The sequence below is a fragment of the Amphibalanus amphitrite genome, unplaced genomic scaffold (genome assembly GCF_019059575.1).
Source record: "Amphibalanus amphitrite isolate SeventyFive unplaced genomic scaffold, NRLGWU_Aamphi_draft 000640F_arrow, whole genome shotgun sequence".
Classification (NCBI taxonomy): domain Eukaryota; kingdom Metazoa; phylum Arthropoda; class Thecostraca; order Balanomorpha; family Balanidae; genus Amphibalanus; species Amphibalanus amphitrite.
In genome coordinates, this window is record NW_024882134.1 from 326,508 (window position 1) to 349,118 (window position 22,611).

The window sequence follows — 22,611 nt, forward strand, 5'->3', positions numbered from 1 at the left end:
CGAAGTGGCGGCGTATTGGGTGACTTCGGGGAGATCACCTTGTTTGTGTGCTGGCTTCACCCGTGCGCCTGTGGACGTGCGGACTAAAAAGCGGGTCACCCGCACTTCTCTGACTCTTTCCCCTCTCTCCCATCTTCTCCCATACTCTCTCGGACCTGTCGCGGTCTCCCGTCTCCGCCGACCGCTGATTGTCGTCGGCCTGTCGTGTTGCCCTGTCCTTCCCGTCCACCGAACACCGCCTCCGTCCTCAGCCTGCCGCCGACAGCGCCGCTTCTGCCGCCACTAATGAGCCGCTCCGGCGGCGAGCGGTGACGCTCTGTGGCGTTTGTTGCGCGCGGTGACGAACGGTGGCGCCTCTGGGGACGACCCCCCCCCCCCCCCCCGCCGGAGACCAGTCGGTGGGGTCTCAACCCTAGAACAGCGGCTGTTGGGCGGGTCAAGTGGTCCGTGCACTGCCCGGAGTGGACTGGACGCCGCACTAGCCGTGATTTGTTTGGCCGTTGTCCGTGATGTCTGACCAAGGGAGGGTTGTGTGACCTTTCGCCGACGGCCGGCCGCCACTGGGGGGAACGGTATTGGGCTGGTCTGTGTGCATGTCTGCCAGTCGGTCAATGACCCGTGACCCCAAACGCCTGGGAGTTCAATCTTGTTGATGTGTCGACGCGACCAGTGTGCCCTTTGGAGCTCCGCCACACCGTCCGTCTGTCTGTCCTTGTGGTTTGTCTCAGCGTGCTGTTTTACCGTTTGTTGTTTTGACGTTTGCTGTGTCTCCGTGCTGTCCGCCCTTGTTGGTTTTCTCTGAGCGTGTGTTGTTCCATCGTGCCCTGACGGCTGCTGTGTGTCTGTCCGCAGGAGGCGCTGTGTCGCCGCCGTCCCGACTACATCAGAAACGCCTCCGTGCGGCGCCAGTACCTGCAGCGACTGGCTGAGCTGCGCCGGTGCAACCTGGAGCGGGCGGCGCGCGCGGCACAGACACTGCCCGAGGTGCCCACAGATGCCGACTGGTGCCACTTCGCCGACGCCCTCCGACCAGAGAGTGAGTCCTAATTGGGCGACAGGAACACGCTCGGCCGTACACCGGCGCTAATGACCAATCGATGGCCGCCGATCACCGCTCACTCACAGACAAACACACGGACACAGACGACAGGATGTCTGATGAACACTCACCCACTGACAGACAGACGGGCAGAGAGACTGACAGTCCTCCGGCGCTGCGGCGACTGTTACTGGCCTGAAGGACGCACAGAATGGATTCACTGCATTAGTCAGTGCTATCCATTTTCGCTATCGGAGGACGACCAACTTTGGGACAGAAAACGATCTTCAATTCAAGCAATCACTGTCGAATTCCACAAACTATCGAGCAGACCGCTTCTGATAGTGTGTGTGGGCAAAGTTTCCTCATGGAAAATTGATAGGAGAATAGAGGAAGTCGGTAGTAGTAATTTAGGGAGTATCTTTTGTTCCGATCGCCCACTAGTTTGAGAAACCGTGGCATCTGTGTTCGTAATACACGGGATGCAGCTATGCTACGAGGCCCAATCAGCCAGCTTCTTCGTTCTAAATTGTTTTCTTTCGGCTTATTGCTGCAATGGGCCTCAATAAGTAATACTACCGTCATGTTAGTCGTCGCTTTTATTACACAGGTTATAAAAGAAAACGTGGAATTTTTTGCCGGTTCCATTGTAGAAACCCACCAATGAAACCCACCAAATGCACCCACCAATGCCAGACGTCGTTTTGTGGACTTGAGGAGTCAGGCTTTACAACTGTCGATGTATTTCCGTTTGCACTTCGCGCTGAAAATTATTCTAAAATTAAGATGTTCCACATTGATAATTACATTTTTATCGGCTGTGCCCCAGGGCCCAATGGGCTGAACAGGTCCCCAGTTCAGCCCTTCCCCGTCTGTTCACTGCCATTTTATCGGGTGCCGCCCCGGCTGACGCAATGGCCTCCCACGCTGGCTCGGTAGGTAAGACCCCCGGCTACTTCAGTGGCAATTAATCACCGCTAGACTGCCTTAGTGGTCGACGCTGCGATTTAGCTTACTGTTGCTGACACTTGCTCTCCGTAAGACCATCTGTCACATCTTGTAGGATCCCTGTAAGTTCTTCATTCCATCCGCCGCACCCCGGTCCGTAAAATTGTCTGTCTGTTCCGTGTGACTGTCAGTCAGTACACCGTCCCTGACGGGTCTGCACGGCCGTCCGTTTGTCCGCCCGTCAGCCCGTGTGGCTATCCGCTACTCTGTCCGTCCCCTGTAGGGGGTCTGCTGGGCTGTTCGTCCGTCCAGCCGTCCGGCCGCCGTCCCTTGTCGCGCTGTTATGGGGCCGGACCCGGAGACGGTTCCCGCGACGGTCATTCGACCTTCCATGGCACTGCCCGGCCGGTGGCCGCCTATTTGGGGCCTGCTGCTCGCGGCGGCCGGCGGTAGTGCACCTACGGGACGGGGCGCGGCCACACCTGACGGCATTCCGACCCCGCGACCGTTCGGGTCACCGCCGACCGCTGCCACCGTCTCCGTCCAGCGCCGCGCCCCGACCATTGCGTCTAATTGGATGTGTCTAATTGGCCGTGCCATGGGCGCAGCGGCCGCTGGGCTCGGAGTCCCTCCATTATCGCCGGGACCGCGTGTGTCGTGGACAGGTGTCGCAGGAGGGAGGGTGGGACACAGGATGGGCGACGCACACGCACCCGCCGCCGCGGCCCAACCCTGGGCCGATCGACCGACCGGTCCGACCCGCCCGACCGACCGGGACCGAGCCGGTGTCTCCGAGGCACGCGCGTCGGACCGGCGCGCCGCTCCCGCTCACGTGTGTCGCGCTGATGGACTCATTTTATGCCGAGAGTGCGCCGCTGGCTGGCAAAAACAGCGCCCGCCAAGAAACTCCTCAACGGGAGAGCTGGGTGCTCCGGCGGCGGCCCGCCGACCCGCCCCGAGTCGGCTCCCACTCAGGTCGCGGAGATTCCGGGGCTTCCAGTGCGACTGATCTACAATATTGGAACTTGACTGGCTGACAGGGGTGCTGTTTTTGTGCAAAATCCTCAAATCCCCTAGCAAAGATTGCCTTTAGAGAATTTATTTGAATTCGAAAATAGGGCTTTGTTTTTGTGATGGAAGTTGAAGCAGTCAGATCCGTCGTGATGCGTATCACTTTATCTCAAGATGTCGGTCCCAATGCTCAGCTTTCTTTTTCATTCTCAAGTGTAATACAGCACGCGTGAAAAAGGAGGCCTCTTCGGCTTCTATGCCCTTTTATGGTATGATTCATACACACTACAAATAAGACACAACCAAGCGAACACTCTTCCTAATGAACTCATTGGCTAAATTGGTTTCCAGCCAACGTCTCTGACTCGACCTGTGCTTTAACATTTGGTTCTCCCTGGCTTCATCCAGTTTCATTGCTTATCTTGACGGACAATCTTGGTGCGTGGCTGTCAGCCGTTCTATATTTCCTCTGGGCTCTGAGCCATTTAGTAAATGAGCCCTCTCTTAAATGATATGTCGCTTTTGACATCATCTTTATTGCTCGAGTCAAACGATAGTGGCTCTGTGGAAACTGCAGGCACTCATAACACCGGAATAATCTCGAATAAATTCGTAAATGCACTCTAGCGAAATAATCATTCAATGATCAGACTTTAAAATGTTAACAAGATGTTATGCAGATAGGTAATTGATCATGTACTTTGTCCTGAACCACTGACATCTAGCCACCCTCAATTGTCAATTGCAGTGACCGTCGGTACGGCCCGATAAAGGCTTTAATTATAGCCTCTCAACCTCAGTGATCGCTGGTCAGTGCAAGTGACTAGTCTTCTAATCTACCCTAACGTCTCCCCTCGCTCAGTGAAAAGTAGTTCGTGGTGTCGATTGAGCTGTCTCAGCGACTGTTGTCAGGCTGGATGGCGGTTTGGACGTTTCACCTCTAATGATGGTTCGGTATCGGCGCCAACGTTTCTCTCCACACTGTCTGGATGCTACGCTTATCCCCTGATGTGACATCCATCATCTCCATGGGCGTTCCCTTTAGTGCGAGCATGGCGAGCCGTTAGATCGACCAGCTTGTTGAGAAACGAGCACGCAGCCCGTCTATTGACGGTCTGGTAAACGGTAAATCACTGGTGATTGATTGACTGGTGGGCTGCATGAATGGTTCGATGAGAAATGGATCGCATTTCACGGCCAGAGTGCGCACTCGTTCGGAAACCTTCGTCGGAACGTTGAGGACGGCACAGATTTGGTATGTTTTTATTCAAAGTGGGTAACGATAAATTTTGTTTTTGCCATGTTTAGAAAAAGCTTAATCGTTCGGAGCGATTCCAACGCGGTGATGTTTCCAATGGATGCTCTCGATTTCATATAATATCGACGATTGTTCAGCTCTCACATTCCTTGGTTTTACAGTTTCTGCAGTAGGTTTGTCTAAGCTTTGCTTTGCGATGTTGTGTTCTTCATTCATCACAAACTACCAGAAAGGAACCTCTGTGTGTTTAAAACATGATCTCAGTACCATTTGGAGCTCTCCTCACGGAGAGCCTCGTGCTAGCCCGAAACATTATCCGTCCATCACCAGTTGACGCAGCCGCTCTCGAAATCCCCTGAGTCACAAAAGCAGGCGTCACTGCGTGCGCTATCGATACGAGCCGCATGTGTCTGAGGGTCATGTAGTACTATCGATGATGTCACGCTGCCTGGCGAGCGCCGCCGGCTGTTGATGGTAATGACTCTCTGGGGGGTTGGGTCAAGCACCGTCGACAGGAACACACGCATGCTATCCGTGCTGATATGTCGTAGATGTTCTGTCATACGAATTATGACGCAGTGGTTGTCGATAATCGCCGTAGGTAATGGGACGGGTGTCACGAGACAGCAACATTCATGAATTATCGTTAACGGTGCTCTGGTATGAGTAGAATATCGCTGCTACCTTGGTTTGTTGGTTGCTCCGGATTGCCTTCGTTTTATCTGTTCTTTGCTTTTTAAGTCGTTGTGCATGCAATTATAAATTGCAGCTTCCTAATTGTTATAGCGACCTTATTGACTTTTGACCCAATTGTGTCTTAAAGGGACCCTCCCACCTTAACATTAGTTTTGAGTTGAGATAGCCAAGTTTGCGGCCAGGCTCAGAAACCACCATTTATCCTGGTCGCAACCCCCGCAGCTTTATGGTGTTCAAGAAATTTCTTCCCTTTACTTGCAGGGTGGGACCAGCGTGGTCCCTATCTCTTAACCATTACGGGAGTCTGATGACGTCATCAGGCTTTCGAACGTCCGTTAAATGTTTGACTAAAACGTTTTGTAGCACGCGGTGGTATATGCTGCTTTGCGCGCAACAAATGCCGCACTTTCAAATAAAGTCGCTAGGAACAGCGGAGATCCCAAAAAGTAAACAAAAGTAAAAGTCTAATATCTTGAAAACCGGTGAATATTTTTCGATGAAATTTGGTAGATATTCGTTTTTGCTCTTTCTGAACCGAGCGACATCACTTTCATGCCAATTCATTAACTTTTTTGAAGGTGGGAGGGTCCCTTTAATACGCATGCCGAAAGCTTTCCCCATTTGTAAAATATCATCAAAAATGAATTGTCTTATGATGCTCTATGGCGCACTAAACGGACATCCAGCAGGAATAAAATCTCCTCGTCACCAAATGACAGTTTAGTTTTCATCAGCCAGTGATTTGACTGTTTTGATTGGGCTGCGGCTGCGCTCTGCGCTGCTCCATTTTCCTCGTCTCTCACCGCGCGCCCATCTCCAGCCTAAACTGATTTCGTTGTGTGTGTGTGTGCTCAGTTTTGTTTCGTCTTCGCCGCTTGGGGCTCCCACTCGGAGATTGGCAAATTTCCGGGCCAAATGCCGCTATTCGGAGGCGTTCTGGCGTCTCCGTTAGGCGCCTCTCTGATGAATGGGCCGCCTCGCCGCGGATACTCTATGATTAATGCCGGCGCTCGGCTCCGCAGTCCCGTGGAGCCGACCCGCGCGGGGGGCCCAGTTGAGAACGGGGCCGATTATATGGCCCATTGAGGCTGGCCTCTGGTCGGGACGCTGTCTGGAGAGCCCCAGTTTATCAGTGGCCCCTCTTTACAGTGGACACCGGACTCCTAGGGGGTCAGTCAGTACCCGGGAATCTCTGATACATAAGGAACGCCGGATAATAGACACCTGCACTGATTTCAGCGCTAGAAATCTCGAGAGTCGGGACCGCCTCGAGGGAATGGCTATGTTTCAGTTACCGACTGGCCGGACTGGGATCCGGGGACGACTCTGCGTCGCGCCGCTGCTCGCTACTTACGTATCAGTGTTGATGGCATGACGTTGAAGATAATACGGTATACCAATTCTCAGATATCCAGTCATGAAGCGATGTTAAACCCAATTTTTACTATGGCCAATTTTTACTATGGCATTTGCCACTCCTGGCTTTTACCGACTGGCTTGTTGAGTCCTCTTGGTTTGCTTGAATAGAAGACTCCGTGCCTGCCAGTATCAAACGGTATATCAGCGGCGGATGACAGGATACATTACTGCGCCCCCAACTGTGCTAGGGACAGAGCATGGCGAGAGCTATACGCCTGCTGCGTCATCGATACTGGGCTGCAGTGAAGAGACAATCAGTGGAAATGGCTGCATATTTATCGACGCTGCCGTGGCGCTAGTCGTGTGAGCGCGCGATAAATAACCACGACCTATGCCCAGGCTGGCGTGGCTTGTAAATGGATTGCTGGTTCGAAAGTCGATCCGTAATGGATTCTCCTGGTTGGATAATGGAAACTTTCTGCATTTGTTTAATTTATTTGGGACAAATGAACCGCGGGTTAATTTCAGCCGGTTATCGTGAACTCGCCTGTCTGATTAGGTGTCCCACGCCTCCGGTCCATTTGAACGGACATACCAGTTTGCCGTTTGCGTTGCGCTGTTCATGCGCCAGCGCTGTCTTCTAACACAACATCTTCCGATTAAATACAAATAAATATCGGTCTTCGACACCACTATAAGTAAATGCTCTTTCATTGGGCGACAGATCCTTGTTCTTTCTCGTGCTGAGGCCAGTTTTACCAACAGAGCCGCCTGCCGGAATTTTTTGTCCAAAGGCGGTTTCACATACGGAGCGTAAACGGTAAAGCTATATCCACTTACGTGCTCATCGCGCTTCAGCGGGGCTAGGGCGCTGACGACGTATGTGAAACGGTCTTAAGGCAAAATATTCCGTCAGGCGGCTATTTTTCTGTTGGTAAAATTGACCTCTGATTCATTTTGTCCATGCCATCGGCTGGGTCGTTGACTGCCTTCTATCGAGCCGCCAGGCACTGCATGACAACCCTCCATCACTCAGTGTGACACGCTTCAATGGGCTCTGTCTCGGTCAGCCTCCTCTGGACATTGTGTCTTGTAGTCGGCCCTACTCAGGGTCCGGACCAGTGCGCGTTACAGGACGCCGTTCGACACGCAGCTCAGACATTGATGAGCCGATAACGACCCCAGGAACCCGGATCCATGGTGATCGCTACATACGATAGCGGACGTTTTGTGTTGGGTAGACTTCCTAAGGATATTCCTGTAACGTTTCCGCGGTAAAAGCCGCATTGACGCTGCGGCAGCATTGTGGTGCCATCGTGCGTCGGCGGGTATTCGGGAAGGGCTGACGCTGCGGCGCGCTCCCTGGTGGCCGGCCGGGCGCGGACGACGGCCGCCGGCGGGCTCGGCGCCCTCTTCAGACCGCGGCCGCTGACGCCGCTGCGCCGCTCAATGGACGCTGACAATGGTCGCGGACCGTGGGCCGTGGGCACGGCGGTGTGGCGTGTTCCAGGGGTGGTGCCATGGTGTGACCCAGGGGTGGTATGTCTCAGGGATGGTGGGGCAGCGTGTTCTCGGAGCAGTGGTGTAGCCCAGGGATGGTAGGGTGCCCGCTGGTATGTCGCAGGGACCGATGTCTGGTGCAGAGATTGACGGTGGTGTCGTGCATCGCCGGCTCCGCCCTGCCCCCACGATCCGAGAGCAAAGTTCTGCGCCGTACAGTGAAGGGTTCCGGGACTCATTCTGTGGCCGTGGCCTGCGTGCCAGACGAGCGGCTGCATGTTTTAGCAGCGGCTAGAATCATGGGGCGAACGTGGTGGGGCGGGCCCGTCTGACCAATAATTCCGAGAGTTTGCCCCGACACTGCTGACTGCAGCCAGCCATGGTCAGATTATTCGAACGCCCTGCTAGAAATAATATGAAGCGTGCATAACTCCGAGACAGTTCAAAAGGTGACATTCGGGCGAGGTGGGTGGCGGTACTTCGATCCATCGATATTTTTCTGCAAGATACCTGATTTTAGCTACTCCATACCCTTGCAGGGCCTTTCCCACATGCCCGCCCATCATCAGCTTCCTCATTCGTTTCTCCATTCCACCCGTCCTTAGTGGGCGTCCCACGCAACCGCTGAGCTCCGGTGCTGGGTTCTAACGGATATGTTCACATTTCCGCACTGAATGTCCTTTCCACGCTACTATTGGCAAGGCCACGGTCTCCTTGAGGCGATCGTTGTGGAGGAGAGTTGCTGCAGGCGACCTTTGCAGAGCCAATGAGCTGCCACACGCCGCTGGCTCTTGCCCCAAACCACGGCCGACTGTCCGTAGCAACAGGGACTGCAGGGCCGCTACAGGGAAGGTACCAGACCGGAAGATGGCTGACGACTGTCCTCATGCCGTTATGGCCGCTAGTTAGGGCCCGTACGTCTGGTATTTGGGTGACCGCCGGGTAGGATAGCAGCGCGTCAGTAGGCTAATGCTCTCACTAGATGGCACTGGTAGTGAGCGCCTGAATTTAGGCTGTACCGCCGAGCACTGCTTCAAGTGCACTGCTCTGTAAGATCTCTGAGCCAACACAGCATGCTCGTTAGTTGGATACATTGAATTTGGCCAATATTATCGAATAGCAGGCAGGAGCACTAAGCAGCTTGATCGTTAGTTGTCGGAAAGGAATCCACTGCCGTGATTACTCAGATTATATGATTAATCAGAGTGTGCCATTATAACCACTCACTCGTTCAACTAGTCATTGAGAAATGACAGGCACTGACTTCACTGAAGCGGCCTCCACGAACGAGATAGACGGAATTGTGATTATCTGAACGGGATTGAAATTCCTCAGCTTTGCGATTCGAGGGGGTTTGCATTAATCGAAAACCGGGCGTAATCTTGATGACATTTGTCTACTACTGTTAGACACTGTACTGTTACTACTGTAATACTACTGTTATCTGTGCATTTGTGTATGATCTCTAGTTGATTGATTATGCCTGTGCATTTAAGTTGTGTTGATGGGTGTCTTCAACACGCTTCCGCTTTGCAAACATGTCGTCGCGCTGAGCATTGTTGACTGAATGTCTCGAGCTGTCTGCGAAATGGACGTCTTTAAATGGCCTCTCACTCAGAGTTCAAAGCCTCCGTCGTTTGAAACCAACAGCCTGCACCGTCCGGCCTCTGGTTCATTTTGCGAATGTTGTGGAGCCGCTGCTCATTTCGGCCTGCGCTGTTCACTGTCCTGTCATAGAGGCGCCGGCTGGCACCCGTCGCTCATAAAACAGCTCGTACCCAATACCATTCCGGCCGTGACAAGTGGACGACACGCGTAATTAACGGCACAGAGGCCGGCTGGATGTGTGCGCAATTTGTGGAGCTCTTCCAATATGATACCGGCGATAAATCCGCCATGGAGCGGCCCAAATTCGGTTCACACCGACCTCGCGCCCGGCAGACGATGCGCTTTATTGGCCGGCCGAGCTGTTATTTTTGCGGCGCCGGGATTTATTTGTACACGGGCCGGCCGACGGCCGCCGTTTGTCAGCAGTGCACTTGTGCGAGCGGTCCGGCGCCGCTGTCGGCTGGCTGAGTTAGGGGCCTGATACGGGATCGGTCTCGGCACGGCGCAGCACGGTAACTGACCGCCGGTCAAATGTCGTGACCAGTGGTCATTGACTAAACTTTGGTCTAAGGGGGCCGCCGTTGGGGCCTCCTTTCCCATTGGCTAATTGTGGACGACCGCGGAGGGACACCCGGCTGCAGAGGAGAAGTTCGACGACACACTTCCCATTAGTATGTTACGATACATTTGCCATGCATATTTACACAACAGAATGTTTTGCCGCGATAGCGATTGATGAGTGCACCAGAGCGTGCCGTATTGATTGATAGCTCGTGTTGACGGAAACTGATGGATGAAGCTCTCTAGATGGAAACACTATGTCCATCTCCCCGTAATACCAGACTTATTTTCTCGTACGATGACATTAGCGCATTGGTAATTGACAATCACCGCATATACACAGCTAGTTTCGGACTAGCGGGAAAAGTGGGCGCTGCATTGCATCCTGTACAGCACAGGTGGAACTGGGGCCTGCTTTGGCCGTTTTTACGAATTCTCCCTGGAGTCGGCCGCGCCGTCTGGGCCGGCCTCCAGGGGCCTGTTCCAGCGCCTCCAGAAACCTCCAGAAAGCTCCAGAAAGCTCTAGAATCCTCCAGAGAGCGTTCCAGCGCCTCCAGAAAGCTCCAGAAAGCTCTCGCCAAAGCTCCAGAAACCTCCAGTAGCCTCCAGAGAGTTGAGAGGTCCAAATTTCTCTGGAGGCTCTGGTCTACAATTATGGCGCACATGTGACAATCACGAATGTAAACAAAGGACATTTGACTGATAATTTTACAACTTGAATGTAAAGAAAATTACATTGCTATAATTTTATTTATCTTTTTAACTAAAATTGAAAACAAATTTTGCCTTTCAAGAGAGAACAATCGTCATTCTTTTGGTATCTATGACGCCAATCTCCAGAAATCTCCAGATTGCGTTCCAGCGCCTCCAGTAAAACCTCTGGTAGAGCCTCCAGTCAAGAATTTCTTCTGGAGGCGCTGGAACAGGCCCCTAGAGACGCTCCAGAGATACCATTACAGCTCCGCGTAAGTGGAAAGCAGTAGGTACAGCTTCCACAGCCGCCGCGCAGCCCACGGTCCGCTCGGCTCGGCTCGGGGATGGTTGTTTATTGTGGCTTACCGTCGGAAACAGCGATCCAAGGTCGGGCCGTTAGGGTACGGTCAGAACTCTCCATCTGCTGATGAAACTCCCTGTGTGGACTCCCGCGGTGAACTATGAACTATCAGCAGGAGAAATTCTGGGTTAAATTAGTATTGGGTTGAACCTACGACAAGACCTATTGGTGAGTCGAATCGGACGAGCACACAATTCTTTTTCATCAGACCACAGTTCAGCCTTCAGGGCAAGGCCAAGTCAAAGGTCGAACTTGCAAACTTTAGCATCATTAACTTCTAACAAAGTGTAGCAGTAGGCGCCGATGGCAGAGAATTGCAACTGCCGCACGGGACAGTAAACTATTGAGTGTGTTGAGTGCGACCCAACCCTATTCTTACCCGCACCACACAGACGAATCGAAGTTACCCTACATTTACCCTACCACCTAAGCGTGCAGGAGTTACCCTACTTCACAGTTGCACCAAGTTCTTTTCTCTTTCCCCCCATCCTGCAGTCGTGCTGGAATTACCCCGATTTTTCCCTACCATGATGTGCTAGAATTACCCCTACTTTTCCCCTACCTCGCTGTCGTGCTGGTATTACCCCCACCTTTCTCCGCTACCCGCAGGCGTACGTCGGGCGTTCGACTACCGGGACATGCGGCAGCACACGGAGCGCCTGTGGCGCCGGCTGCCAGAGATCCGCGACTGTGTGGCCAAGAGGAAGAAACACGCGCAGTTCCGGACCAACCGACTCATGTGGCAGGTCTACAGACAGGTGAGTTGGCTGACAGGGCGGCGTGAGGGAGTGGGGATTCGAGTGTGTGGGTCGGCTGGCGGGGCAGGGCGAGGGAACGGGGATTCGAGTCTGCGGGTGGACGAGTTGTGGCATGGGTTGATTAGGAATATCACTTTGGTGACTCAGAGCACGGAGGGCACGGAAGCAGGGAAACGGGATTGCACAGCAGTTACGTGGGATGAAAATGGTGGATCCGCTAAGACTCGAGCATTTTCTGCAGTTGAGATTCAGAATCGCTGCCGCAGGTGTGCTGTGATTTTATACAAATAGCCGCGGCCTTGTTTACTACGAGGTCATTTAGTTAATGTATTCATTGGATCGTGTCTTCATTACTAAGGTCTTTTACTGTCCCTACGATCGGCTGAAGTTCCCTTCAATATCGAGAGTAAGGGAAATCGCAGGATTGGAGAGTGAAAATTCATGCAAAATGTGCGTTGCACAATGCACCGGTTGGTAATGAAAGACAAGATTGCCTCCTTCCCACCCACGCCTGCCGCTCACTCGCGGCCAGTATTGGGCCGGGCTGCGGCGTCCACTCTGCTCCCTCTTCCCACCGTCTCGGTCTTGGCTGTGTGAAGGGCAGCCGCTGGGGTCCGCTGGTGCCTGTCGATAGGCGCACGGGGCAGCTCGCTGCTGCCCCTAGCAGTCGGTGGCCGACTGGCTGCTCCGTTCCAGTAGACGTTGCTCCGGGGCCGGCCGGGCTCGCACATACGTCCGGCGTTGCCGTACAGCTCCGGCGCCGTGTGAAATCGCCGCCTCTGTGCAGCCCGACCGTCTTATTGGGAGCCGGTCACACAAACTGCCGGGAGAGTGGAGGGGAGGGAGGGCTGAACCCGTGCCCTGCAGTCGGCCGGCGCGGGAGATAAGCCCGGTTGTGCCGCATAGTGAAAAGTTTGAGGCGGATGAAAGTTATCGCCTGCATATAATGCATTTATATGGCAAAATGATGAAGCTCCGACTCTTCGACTTGGCCATCGGAGTTTTGACAGCGACGCTGCAATAAAAGAGCATATTGCGTGTCAAAGTTAGTTCTGAGAATCCCGGCCGTCTGTATGTGAGGTCTGTTTGTCCCCCAGCGGGCGCCGAGTCCGTCTGTGCGCCTCAGTTGGGCTACTTTCTGCGCCATCAAACTGTCTGTCTGTCTGTCAGTCGGAAGCAGCACCCGGTCTGAAGAGAACTGTTTAAGCCAGTGCGGCGGCTCTTGTGCTGCTGACGCTATGTGCAGTCCTCCCGACGGGGACCCTCGGATGTCGCCTGTTGAAGGGACCGTATCGCGATGTCCGTCGGCTACAGGTCATCACTCGTCGTCGAGCGGCCTGGTCAGAAGCGTCTCCGATTGTACAGTTGACTACGGATTGATGTTCTACTCCTCAGAAGCGATCGGTGGACTGGAACGCTGAGTTATGCCGCTCATCACGCAATTATGCGTTAGTGAGCTTAGCGTCACAGGGACAGACTATGTCACTCAATCCTTCAGATGCGGCACAGCCTACAGCTTGCTTAGGCAACTGATTACCAGCGTGTGAGAAATGGAGCATCTTTCTTTAGTCAACTATGCGATCGACGCGTCTTCTGTTGACTCGCTCACTGTATTGGCAAGGTGGGAGTAAATTTATGTCCAACACGACGTCTGCGCCTCGGCTGCTTTTCTGACCTCAGCAGCGCGGACCGGCCGGCGGTGGTTTGGCCCGTCGAACCCGGTGACGTCAGCGCGCCGCGCCGTCCCGTCCGCGGACACGGCAAACTTGGGCCGCCAAATTGCCGCCGGTGCGACACGCCGCCTTCGGAATGGCGTCAGCAAAACGGGCTCCGGAAAACGGCCGGAAAATCTGTCACCGTCTGAGGCGAACTGAACGGCGGACGAGCTGCGCCGGACGCGCTCCAAATGAGCGCCTGAAGAGGACAGAGCGGGACGTCCGGTCCAGAGAGGACGCGAGGACCGGGCGCGCCGTGGTTTCTGGCTGAACTGCTGAGTAGAGAGGCTGGTCTGCACCTGGTCAGCTCCCGAACTGTTGCTGACGCCGCTCTGTTTTGCCCGGTTTCCGCTTACTCCACTCGGAGGTCTATAATGGCGTCCATTTGGGAGTTCGGAAGAAGGAAAACACTAAAATTATATTACTGCAACTGCCGAGCTATAAAAGCTAATCGCATGTCACGCTTTTCTTTGTGAAATTGATTGAAAAAAAAATGTAAACCAGCACGTGAAAACTTACCGCACACCCTCGCTGGAGGAATGCTGGAAGTGGAGAGGGCGGCGCCTTGTGGTGTCCCGTGTCACCCTGTGTTCCTGATAGCCACACACACTCCAGCCCGGTGTCGGCGTGTCGGCAGTTGCATCGGGCGGCGGCACCGGGCGCGGCTCAGCTGTCGTTGACATTTCGCGCTCGCTGGCGCTAACGACATGTACCGGTGTGACCCCGGCTTCTGTCCGGGCGCCGGGTCCATTCCCGGCTCCAGTCAGCCCAGCCGCAGCTACAGCCGTATAAAGCTCGCAGTTCCAGCTTATGGCTGAAACTGCTCCAACGCTACCCCAGGTCCATCTGCAGCCCCATGGCTCCACTTTCATTTCCAACCCCACCTCCACTACGGACTGATTCTAATTAGCACACCTGGGCTTCATTTCCGGGTCCTAATTGAGTGTCCCGCCCCCGCAGTCTGCAACCTTACCCCTGCGGCCCGCCCATCCTCAGTCGCTCTCGCTCAACTGACTGGCTCTCCGTCACGCAGCCGCCCGGTGAGGTCTGACGTCTGTAGCGCAGAACAGCGCCGCGATCGGTGCGAGTCGCAGTGGCGCCGCGCGGTTTTTCACGCGCTAACGACACCGACAGACTCGTTAGCACCAGGAGGTACCGTCTAATGAGTGAGCGGCCGGCTGGCGACGGCCCGGAGCGGCCCAGCGTCACACCTGACTCCAAACGGAGAGCTCGCCCGAACTAGTTCCATCCGAGCCTCTCCGCCGTGCGGCGCTGTCAGAAAATCAATGGTATTCGCTGTGTTTTGTTCCGCGGTTCCAGTACACCCTCCTGAGAAAGTCGTTATGTAATGATCTGTGTCTGTTGTTTGTTCTTGTGAAGACGTGCGCGTGGTGGTTAGCTTCTCGTCTTTCTTTTGTGGATAAAAAGAGGAGGTGTTCTGTCAGGCAGACGTTTTCGGCATCGTCTGGTTCGGCCAATCATACTTTATCCCTCGCCGGCACAGGCCATTTTGCGTCCCTCAACGGCACAGGGGTACGATCTGTTGGTACGACCCCCCTCGCGTTTGGCCCCTGATCGAGCTAGAGCTTCGCGGAAAAAAACGAGCGTGTTGCCCGTCACGAGAGGAAGCCGATGATACCCAATTTTAAGGTCCTAGGTCATCGGGTGACCTTCCAGGTCAGGTCAATGACCCGAAAACCGGGAAAATCGGGACCTGTTAGAAAGTCATAAAGTGTGGCTGCTATGTGGTTTTCCGGGGTGCTGATCACGAATATCGTGTTAGTTTTGATCAGAGATGATGTCTTTTAGCATTTAGACCAGGTCGGGTCAGGTCAGGTCAGGTCAACCGGTAGGTGTTGGGACGGGTATTCGTAATACGTGTCAACCGCCTCTGACAGCTTCGTAACATGTTACGAAGACACCAAAACTACTTCGTAAATGTTCAAATGGTTGCTAAATTCGAATTCAGCTCCAAAAACTAGCCTAGAAACATGTAAAACTCGAAAAAGTGAACCGAGGTCACCCGAGGTCACCAAAGGTCAATGACCTGACCTGACCTTCAGGTGACCTCGACACCCACCCTAATGTATGGGAGCAACATCAAATCACATGTTTGAACGTTTGAAACCACGAAAAGCTTGCAAACGCGCGGCTAATGCGAGCCGACATACGCCGAATCGCGATTCCGGCCAAACATGATCTCGGAAAAGAGGTCACAGGTCAAAGGTCATTTGGGTCAGGGTCATGAAATTTTCAGGTTAGGTGTAAAATTGATCAATGCGAGGGTACTGAAAGTTTCGTCGCGATCAGCCGCTTTTTACGCGAGTTATTCGCGAAAAACCTTAGGGGGTTGCATCAACCCCCCCCCCCCCCTGTGCCGGCGAGAGTTATACATATGCTATTTGTTAAACGTGAGTGGTGACTTGCAAAAGAAAGGGGGTGAAAGCAGAGCGAGATACAAAAATTGGAGAAATACGAAAGCGAGGGCGGCGGGTGCCGTGTCTCGCCCGGTGTCGGTGCCGGGAATATGACCTCTCAGCGACACACTACTGATGGACAGGACCCAGTGGGTGGCGCCACCTCCCGGCCCAGCCGCTGACTGGGAACAGTCGACTACGGTGGACAGGCGCGGTGGTGCCACCATCGGACCTACCCGCCCGTACTCCAGTCCTCACCGGTGCCACTACTGGTTCTCCCCACCCGCCGAGTGGTATCCCACTGCCAGTCTCTCCGGCTGGAACTGGAGCATCTGAAACCTCCCAATGTGGTCAAGGAAGGCACTACGTCCAGTTTTACTTCGACTTCCATATCCGTATGCTTAAAGAAGTCATCTTAAATACATTGAGTCAAATAATTCGATAACATAACTCGTAAAAACATATTCACATATAACCAGTCGAAATACTCATAACACCCAGGCTATCTTTTCACAGTTCAATAACAAATGAATCTGAATTCTGTAGCCCGCGACCAGATTCTCCCTGCGGACTCGGTCAAATGAATGTACTATGGGTTTTTACAATATCCTATATCTACCCGTATGCTACAGGGTAGATCCCGCCAGTCCACGCACCGTACTCTGCCTCCATTGCGGAGTTCCCCACCTTTCCGAGTATCCCGGCTCCGGGCACGTGACGCTCAGCGGCTGCAGGCGACGGCCCGTGTCGGCCACTGACGGCAGTGTCAGACGTGTGGTCAGTGTCGGTCCTGCGCCTGACAGGCTCGGTCGGTACGGGGAATGCGACTGTAGCCAGCATGCTCGGCCTGGCGGCTGCCTTCCTCACCTAACCCAATCAGGCCTACCAAAGGTGCAGACCGAACAGACCAGACGGCTGCCCAGTAATGCGCTTACTTAGCGGAACGGCTTGAGGCTGGAAAACAAAACAAAGGCACAAAGGCCGATGGAAGGCTAACGCTTTCTTGTAAATCGGATAGACTGCACTCAAAGTCTTGGGCTGTGTTCGGTCGCGACGGAGGAAATGCATGTCATTTGATTAGATGGCCCGACAGACTGGGCTTGTTGGTCGTCAGCCTGCTGTCGGGGTGAGTTGTGTCGGCGGGCCAATCTGTCCTACTGAGCCCCTGACGGGGCGCTGTGACCGTCAGTGCTCGTCTCAAACGGTCTGGTCAGGTCCGGGCCCGGTATAGGTGCTGCGTGGTGGGCGATTATTGTGGCATGGAACGGATATACAGCATTTAGACCATGCTGTCATGAGGTGTGTACCTACTTACAGTACATAGGCTGGTTGGGAGTCATGAACGATGATGCCTCTGTGATATTCATGGAGAGTTACTTATCCCACTATTTGTATGCTCCTTTTTTGCACATCAGCTCATTTTAGTATAATTGTTTGCTATGCAAACGTTTGCTAGAGCATCAGGGAATTGCTATTTGCTTCTGACGTAGTTCGTCGCGGTAGACGAACAAAGACAGAGAGACTGATAGTGCCGTGCGCTCCTTTGGTATCGACTGTCTACCTAGAATAACCCAAGTCCCCTGTGTGTGGGGTGGGAGCGTTGGGAGGGCCAGGCTTCACATCGGAAGTGTTAGTTCTGTGCCTGAAGGACCGAGAGGTGTGGAGCTGGCTGCAAAAGTGTGGCTGGCCGGTGACCTTCAGAGTTGCCACCGCCCTGGGGAGAGCGCTGAACGAAAAGGCGAAATAATGAGCTTGAACTTTCTTACCGGAGTTTTATCATTATGTCTCCTTTTCAAATTATATAGATATTCTTGGTATTTTGTGCGTCCTCTGATGTGCAGGCTGTCGCTTGGATGTTTTGAAACGATGCGTCGGGCGTCTCCTGGCAGCACACCGCTGCCGCTCCCCAAGCAGAGGTCCGCCATTTGGGCGTCTGAGACCGGGGTCGCGGCGCTCGCTCCCCGCTGGCAGTGACGCTATCACCCGGCTGTGTGTGCACTGCCTCCAGCCCTGATATATGCTAACGGCGCCGCCGGCTCCGAATTGGCCAGCAGGTCATTTTCCACGTCAGTTGTCGGTTAGATGATGGCCAGAGACGAACGGTGGGCGGCTAGATAATGGTTAGGGACGAGCTGCGGTGGACGGGTGGTTAGATGTTGGCCTGAGACAAACAAAGGATGGTATAAGTTTGCACTTGCACTTCTTATTCCTTTCATGCACTCTTTAGTCCTCAATGATATAAGTTTTACTGTTTTCCTGACATCTTTTGTTAAATTTTGCTGTTTTCCTGACAGCTTTTGCTTGAAAATGACGATGATGCAGACACAGCTTTTGAAATATACACAGTGTATTTCTGACTTCCCAACCTGTGCAGCCAAATTTTAATTGAAAGCTCATCGCTCATTCCAAAGTGATGAAAAGCGTTCAATGTCGGGAGATGTATCTCCAACCCTGGCTGGATCGGCTCTGTGTGTGCTAGCTGCGCGTGTGTGTCCCGCTGTATTCCGTGCCGGGCCGAACGGTATCGGATGACACCGCTCGGCTCGCCCCGTCCCCTGGGGCGGCGGACACACAGACGACGCACGATCAGAAGCATCCCGTGTCACTGCCGCTACCGACAGAGTGTGCCCCTCCCCAGCCCCAGACGCCCCCCCCCCCCTCCCCCTGGGGACGTGATCTCCCGTAACCCGCCACGGCACCGCTCTATAGACCCGGAATGAAACCCGCCGGGACTCCAAAAGGCAGACTGTTAAGCTGGCCGCCGATCTCCATGGGCACCTTACCGAGCCTGTGGGATGCTGTTCGCTGCGACCCACCAGCCAGGCTCCATCATGAATTACGGATTGCGTCGTTACTGTCGTTTGCCGGATCGTTTGTCGGGCTTTGCGTCGTGCCACCAGCGTCAGCAGTATGAGTTCACGAGACGATACCGAGCTGGGATGGTTTTTCTTTCGTCGCCTTCGCTGTGGCTATTTGTTTCGCTGCGATCGCTGCGGTGGTAGGAAATGATTGGATATAAATCTTCAGTTGGTTTTGCGAGTGTTCGATGGCGCCGTACGATCGTTCATGTCGGTGGTTTCCAGGGCCGAGTCCTTGCGTACTCTACCATGGCTCCGTCAGAGTGGCGTGATGTTGTTGCTGATTAGAATGTGTATGTGCGCGCCCCTTGCGGGGGCGCTGCTGCTTGGTATGCCGGCCCCGCGGGGTGATTGGGGCCGTTTGGCATCACCGCTGCCTCCGCTGCCGCCGCCGCGGTCACAGCTGCTGCTTTATCGCTCCGGAGACGGACGTCGGTCGGCGGAGGGACGGAGGAGACGGGGGGAGGGGGGTCACCCACCCACTTGGACCCGCCCTCGGATACAGCACTTGACGTTTCGTCAGCGGCTGATGGCGTCTGGTCGGCCGATGGACCCCTCGGTGATATGTATGTGCTGCTGCGCGGTAATGGCCGTTGACTTATCTGTATTTATTCCGCAATCACCGTGGAAGGTGAGTCACAGCCCATTGAGCGCCGTTCGCTCTCGGGGACATCGGTTGCTGCTTATCCGTCTGACCCGGCTTGTAAACGTTCGATATTCCCTGATCTAGTAGACTAACCTAACCTCCCATGAGGGCTTGAGAGCCCTCGATTATTATAGATGTACTTGTGTCATATTTGTAGGATTTGTCAATAAATGTGAAAAACTAACCTCCCATGCTATCTTACCGCTGACACCCTGGTAACCGTTATGCTTTTGGACTAATTGCGTAAGGTTTGGTAGTACGTTGAGACTGGTCGCATTTCTGCTAATGCTCGTAGACGTGACGAATACGTTTGGCTTCTGTCCCCCGCTATTGGTATCTGTCTGTGGTCCCCGCTATCTGTGGGCTGAGCCATGAATTGTCTAACCTTGACCGCCTAACCGTGAGCCGATGGCGGGTCATGAAGGGGTCCCCGCTCCTGCCCGTTTGTGTTAGCCCGCAGCTGGCCGAAGTCAGGCGCGGCCCGCTGTGTAAGCGGCGCCGATAGCCAGTTCAGTGAATGGTGGGCTGTCAGTAGGACGGCGCCGACTCGGAGCGGCTGCGGCGGAGGCCAATCACCGACCAGTCTCTGATCGCTGATCTAGCCGTCAATGGGACAAATCGCCGGCGCCAATTGGTGCCACAAATCTGCCGCCTCCGCCGCTGCCGCCACTGCAGTGGCTGCTCTGAAGAGCCCCCGCCGCCACCGGTGGGTCCCGCCGGCCCGCCCGCTGACGTCAGCCCCCACTCCACTCCGCCGCTGTTGTCGGCCCCAGCGCCGCGGAATGACGCCGGCCCGGCCAGATGACGGCCCAGCCCACGCCCCGGGTATGTGGCGCTGTTTAACTTCGCCACCAGAAGGAGACGAAAGCGCCAAGATAAACTCAAACTGTGCTGAATGTCCACAGACGCTCGACAAACATTGGTAGCCTTTGCATTCGGAAACATCTCTGCAATTACCCAACTTCTGTGTCGATAACACTTCACCGCGGAATAGCCGACTGTCAAACTTTTCAATCAAAGTTGGCCCCATCGTTGCATATATGTCATCTCGATTATTTCTTTTTTCAAACTACCACAACACCCAATCCGGTCAACTACGCACAACACGCACAAACATATGCCTATTCAAGCAAACCCAGCCTTGCACAGGGTACATTTGTACATACGAGAAGTGCAAAGTACGGCTGCAATTGTTGAACTTCTTGCGTTCTTAGAGGCACGCACGAACTTCGAACCGTGCGCCGTTTCCGAACTCCAGATGGTCAAGCGTGTTGTCCGAACGCTAACATCGGCTGGTCACGTTTTCTGGTTTTGCTGCCTGGTAAGCGAGCACTGCTAACTCACTTATTAGGATGAGTGTTGGTCGTTTAAGGTTCATCATACGCTGAGCTTGCACGTTCTCTCCGTTCGCGTAGGTTTAGTTTGTGGCTTAGTTTAACAGGGAAAATAAACGAGGGAGCTTTACATAAAGTTTGTCCCGCGTGTCCTGCTTGCTTTGGCCCTAGCAGGCAGCAGGTAGAAGAACAGCTCCATCGATGTGAAAAAAAATGTTAAGGCAATTGACATGTTGCGGTGTGCGGGACTGAACGGTCTTCCCCTAGCCATCGACTCGTTTTATTTAGCTCGTGCTCGTTGCTCGTAGCGCATGGGTCACCCATCCCTTCTTTCCTCCCATTCGCCCTGCTACTCTTGCAGCGTTCATGCTGTCCCGCCCCGTGCTATTACCGTCGGTGATCTTTCCATAGGTATTCCACAGCACCATTCTACTTATTTTTCTCGCTGTAGCTTATGTGGTATTTACAATTGATCAATGCCCTTATTTGATGCTATACCTAATTGTTTCTTTGCCTTGTCTCCAACCCTCCAAAATACCGAGCGCGGCGCCACCGTGTGACACAGCCCGCTGACGCCCACATTACGGCGCTCCCCGGCAGGCGGTCCCAGTTCAATATCGCGCACATGGCCCACCACCACCCTGAATGGGATGCTAGCAAGCTGTAGCAAATCGTCTCAATATCGGGGACACTAACCCCGAGAGCCATGCCATTCCCATGAAAAGTCCCCTGATATCTTGCAATGCCCGCGGATCCAACATGAGGCTCCTGCGGTTATGGAGGTGCATCATCTTAAGTGTTCATGCCAGTGACCACAATGGATGGTGGCGTCCAGAGCATGGGGCATGAACGGTCTGTTCAACATCCGCGACTCTCTCTCTCTCTCTCTCTCTCTCTCTCTCTCTCTCTCTCTCTCTCTCTCTCTCTCTCTCTCTCTCTCTCTCTCTCTCTCTCTCTCTCTCTCTCTCTCTCTCTCTCTCTCTCTCTCTCTCTCTCTCTCTCTCTCTCTCTCTCTCTCTCTCTCTCTCTCTCTCTCTCTCTCTCTCTCTCTCTCTCTCTCTCTCTCTCTCTTTCCCGGACGAGAGGGCTCTCAACCTGGTCATGCGTTAGTCGCCCGAAAAACAGCGAACGCCAGCCTATTTGCAACTCCTATGTCGAACGTAACTGCACAGTGATAAGTTAAGTTTGATTTTCAAGATACTGAACATATGTTTTGAGCTGAACTGGTGTGGGAGCGGAATCGCTCTACAACCATGGTGCACCGTTAGATCGGATCTGTGTGCTGCGTCGACGGGTCGGGTTTGCGCCGAATGGGTGGTATTTTCGGACGGGACAGCCCCAATGGCCGTTTACGGGTGACCGGCGGTTTTAACCGGCTGTCCTGCGCTGTTGTGGCCGCTCGGGCTGCTGCGGTCGCTCGGAGACCGGCTGAGCGCGACAGAGCGTCGCGGCGGCTCCGTCTGCCGAGCTGAGATACGGTGCGACTCGCCGGCCGCTGTCAGACCACAAATACGGCCGGCACCGGCACTGGATCACAGTTAACTGGCGGACACGCGGCCGGGTCGGGCCGGGCGGCATCGGATCAACGCGCTCCGCCTGCCGCAGTCGTAGATCTCCTCACAGCTCAACGGAGCGCATTCGAGTCAGCCTCAAAATCTCCCCAGCCAGGTAGCTGGCGAATTCCGGCACCGGACTGGCGTACGAATTTCAGGAATCCTGACTTGGTTTCAGAAAATCTCGCCACCTTTCCAGTAGAGCAGGCCGGAGGGTTGTTGGTCCGCCGTTTGTGCCGTTTCTTGTCAGTCCGACGGTCCGCCAATCTGGTTTAGTGGTCGGATGGTGGGATTGA

General features: G+C 54.1%; 1 protein-coding gene across 1 annotated transcript in view; it reads left to right on the forward strand.

Annotated features, from left to right (window-relative positions):
• The window catches only part of LOC122363811, a 78,988-nt gene that overhangs the window by 50,071 nt on the left and 6,306 nt on the right, over positions 1 to 22,611 (forward strand). Inside the window, exons 15-16 of the mRNA XM_043333538.1 lie at positions 853 to 1,036; positions 11,644 to 11,792. Of these exons, the coding sequence (XP_043189473.1) occupies positions 853 to 1,036; positions 11,644 to 11,792 (333 nt within the window). The remainder of the gene's footprint in view (positions 1 to 852; positions 1,037 to 11,643; positions 11,793 to 22,611) is intronic.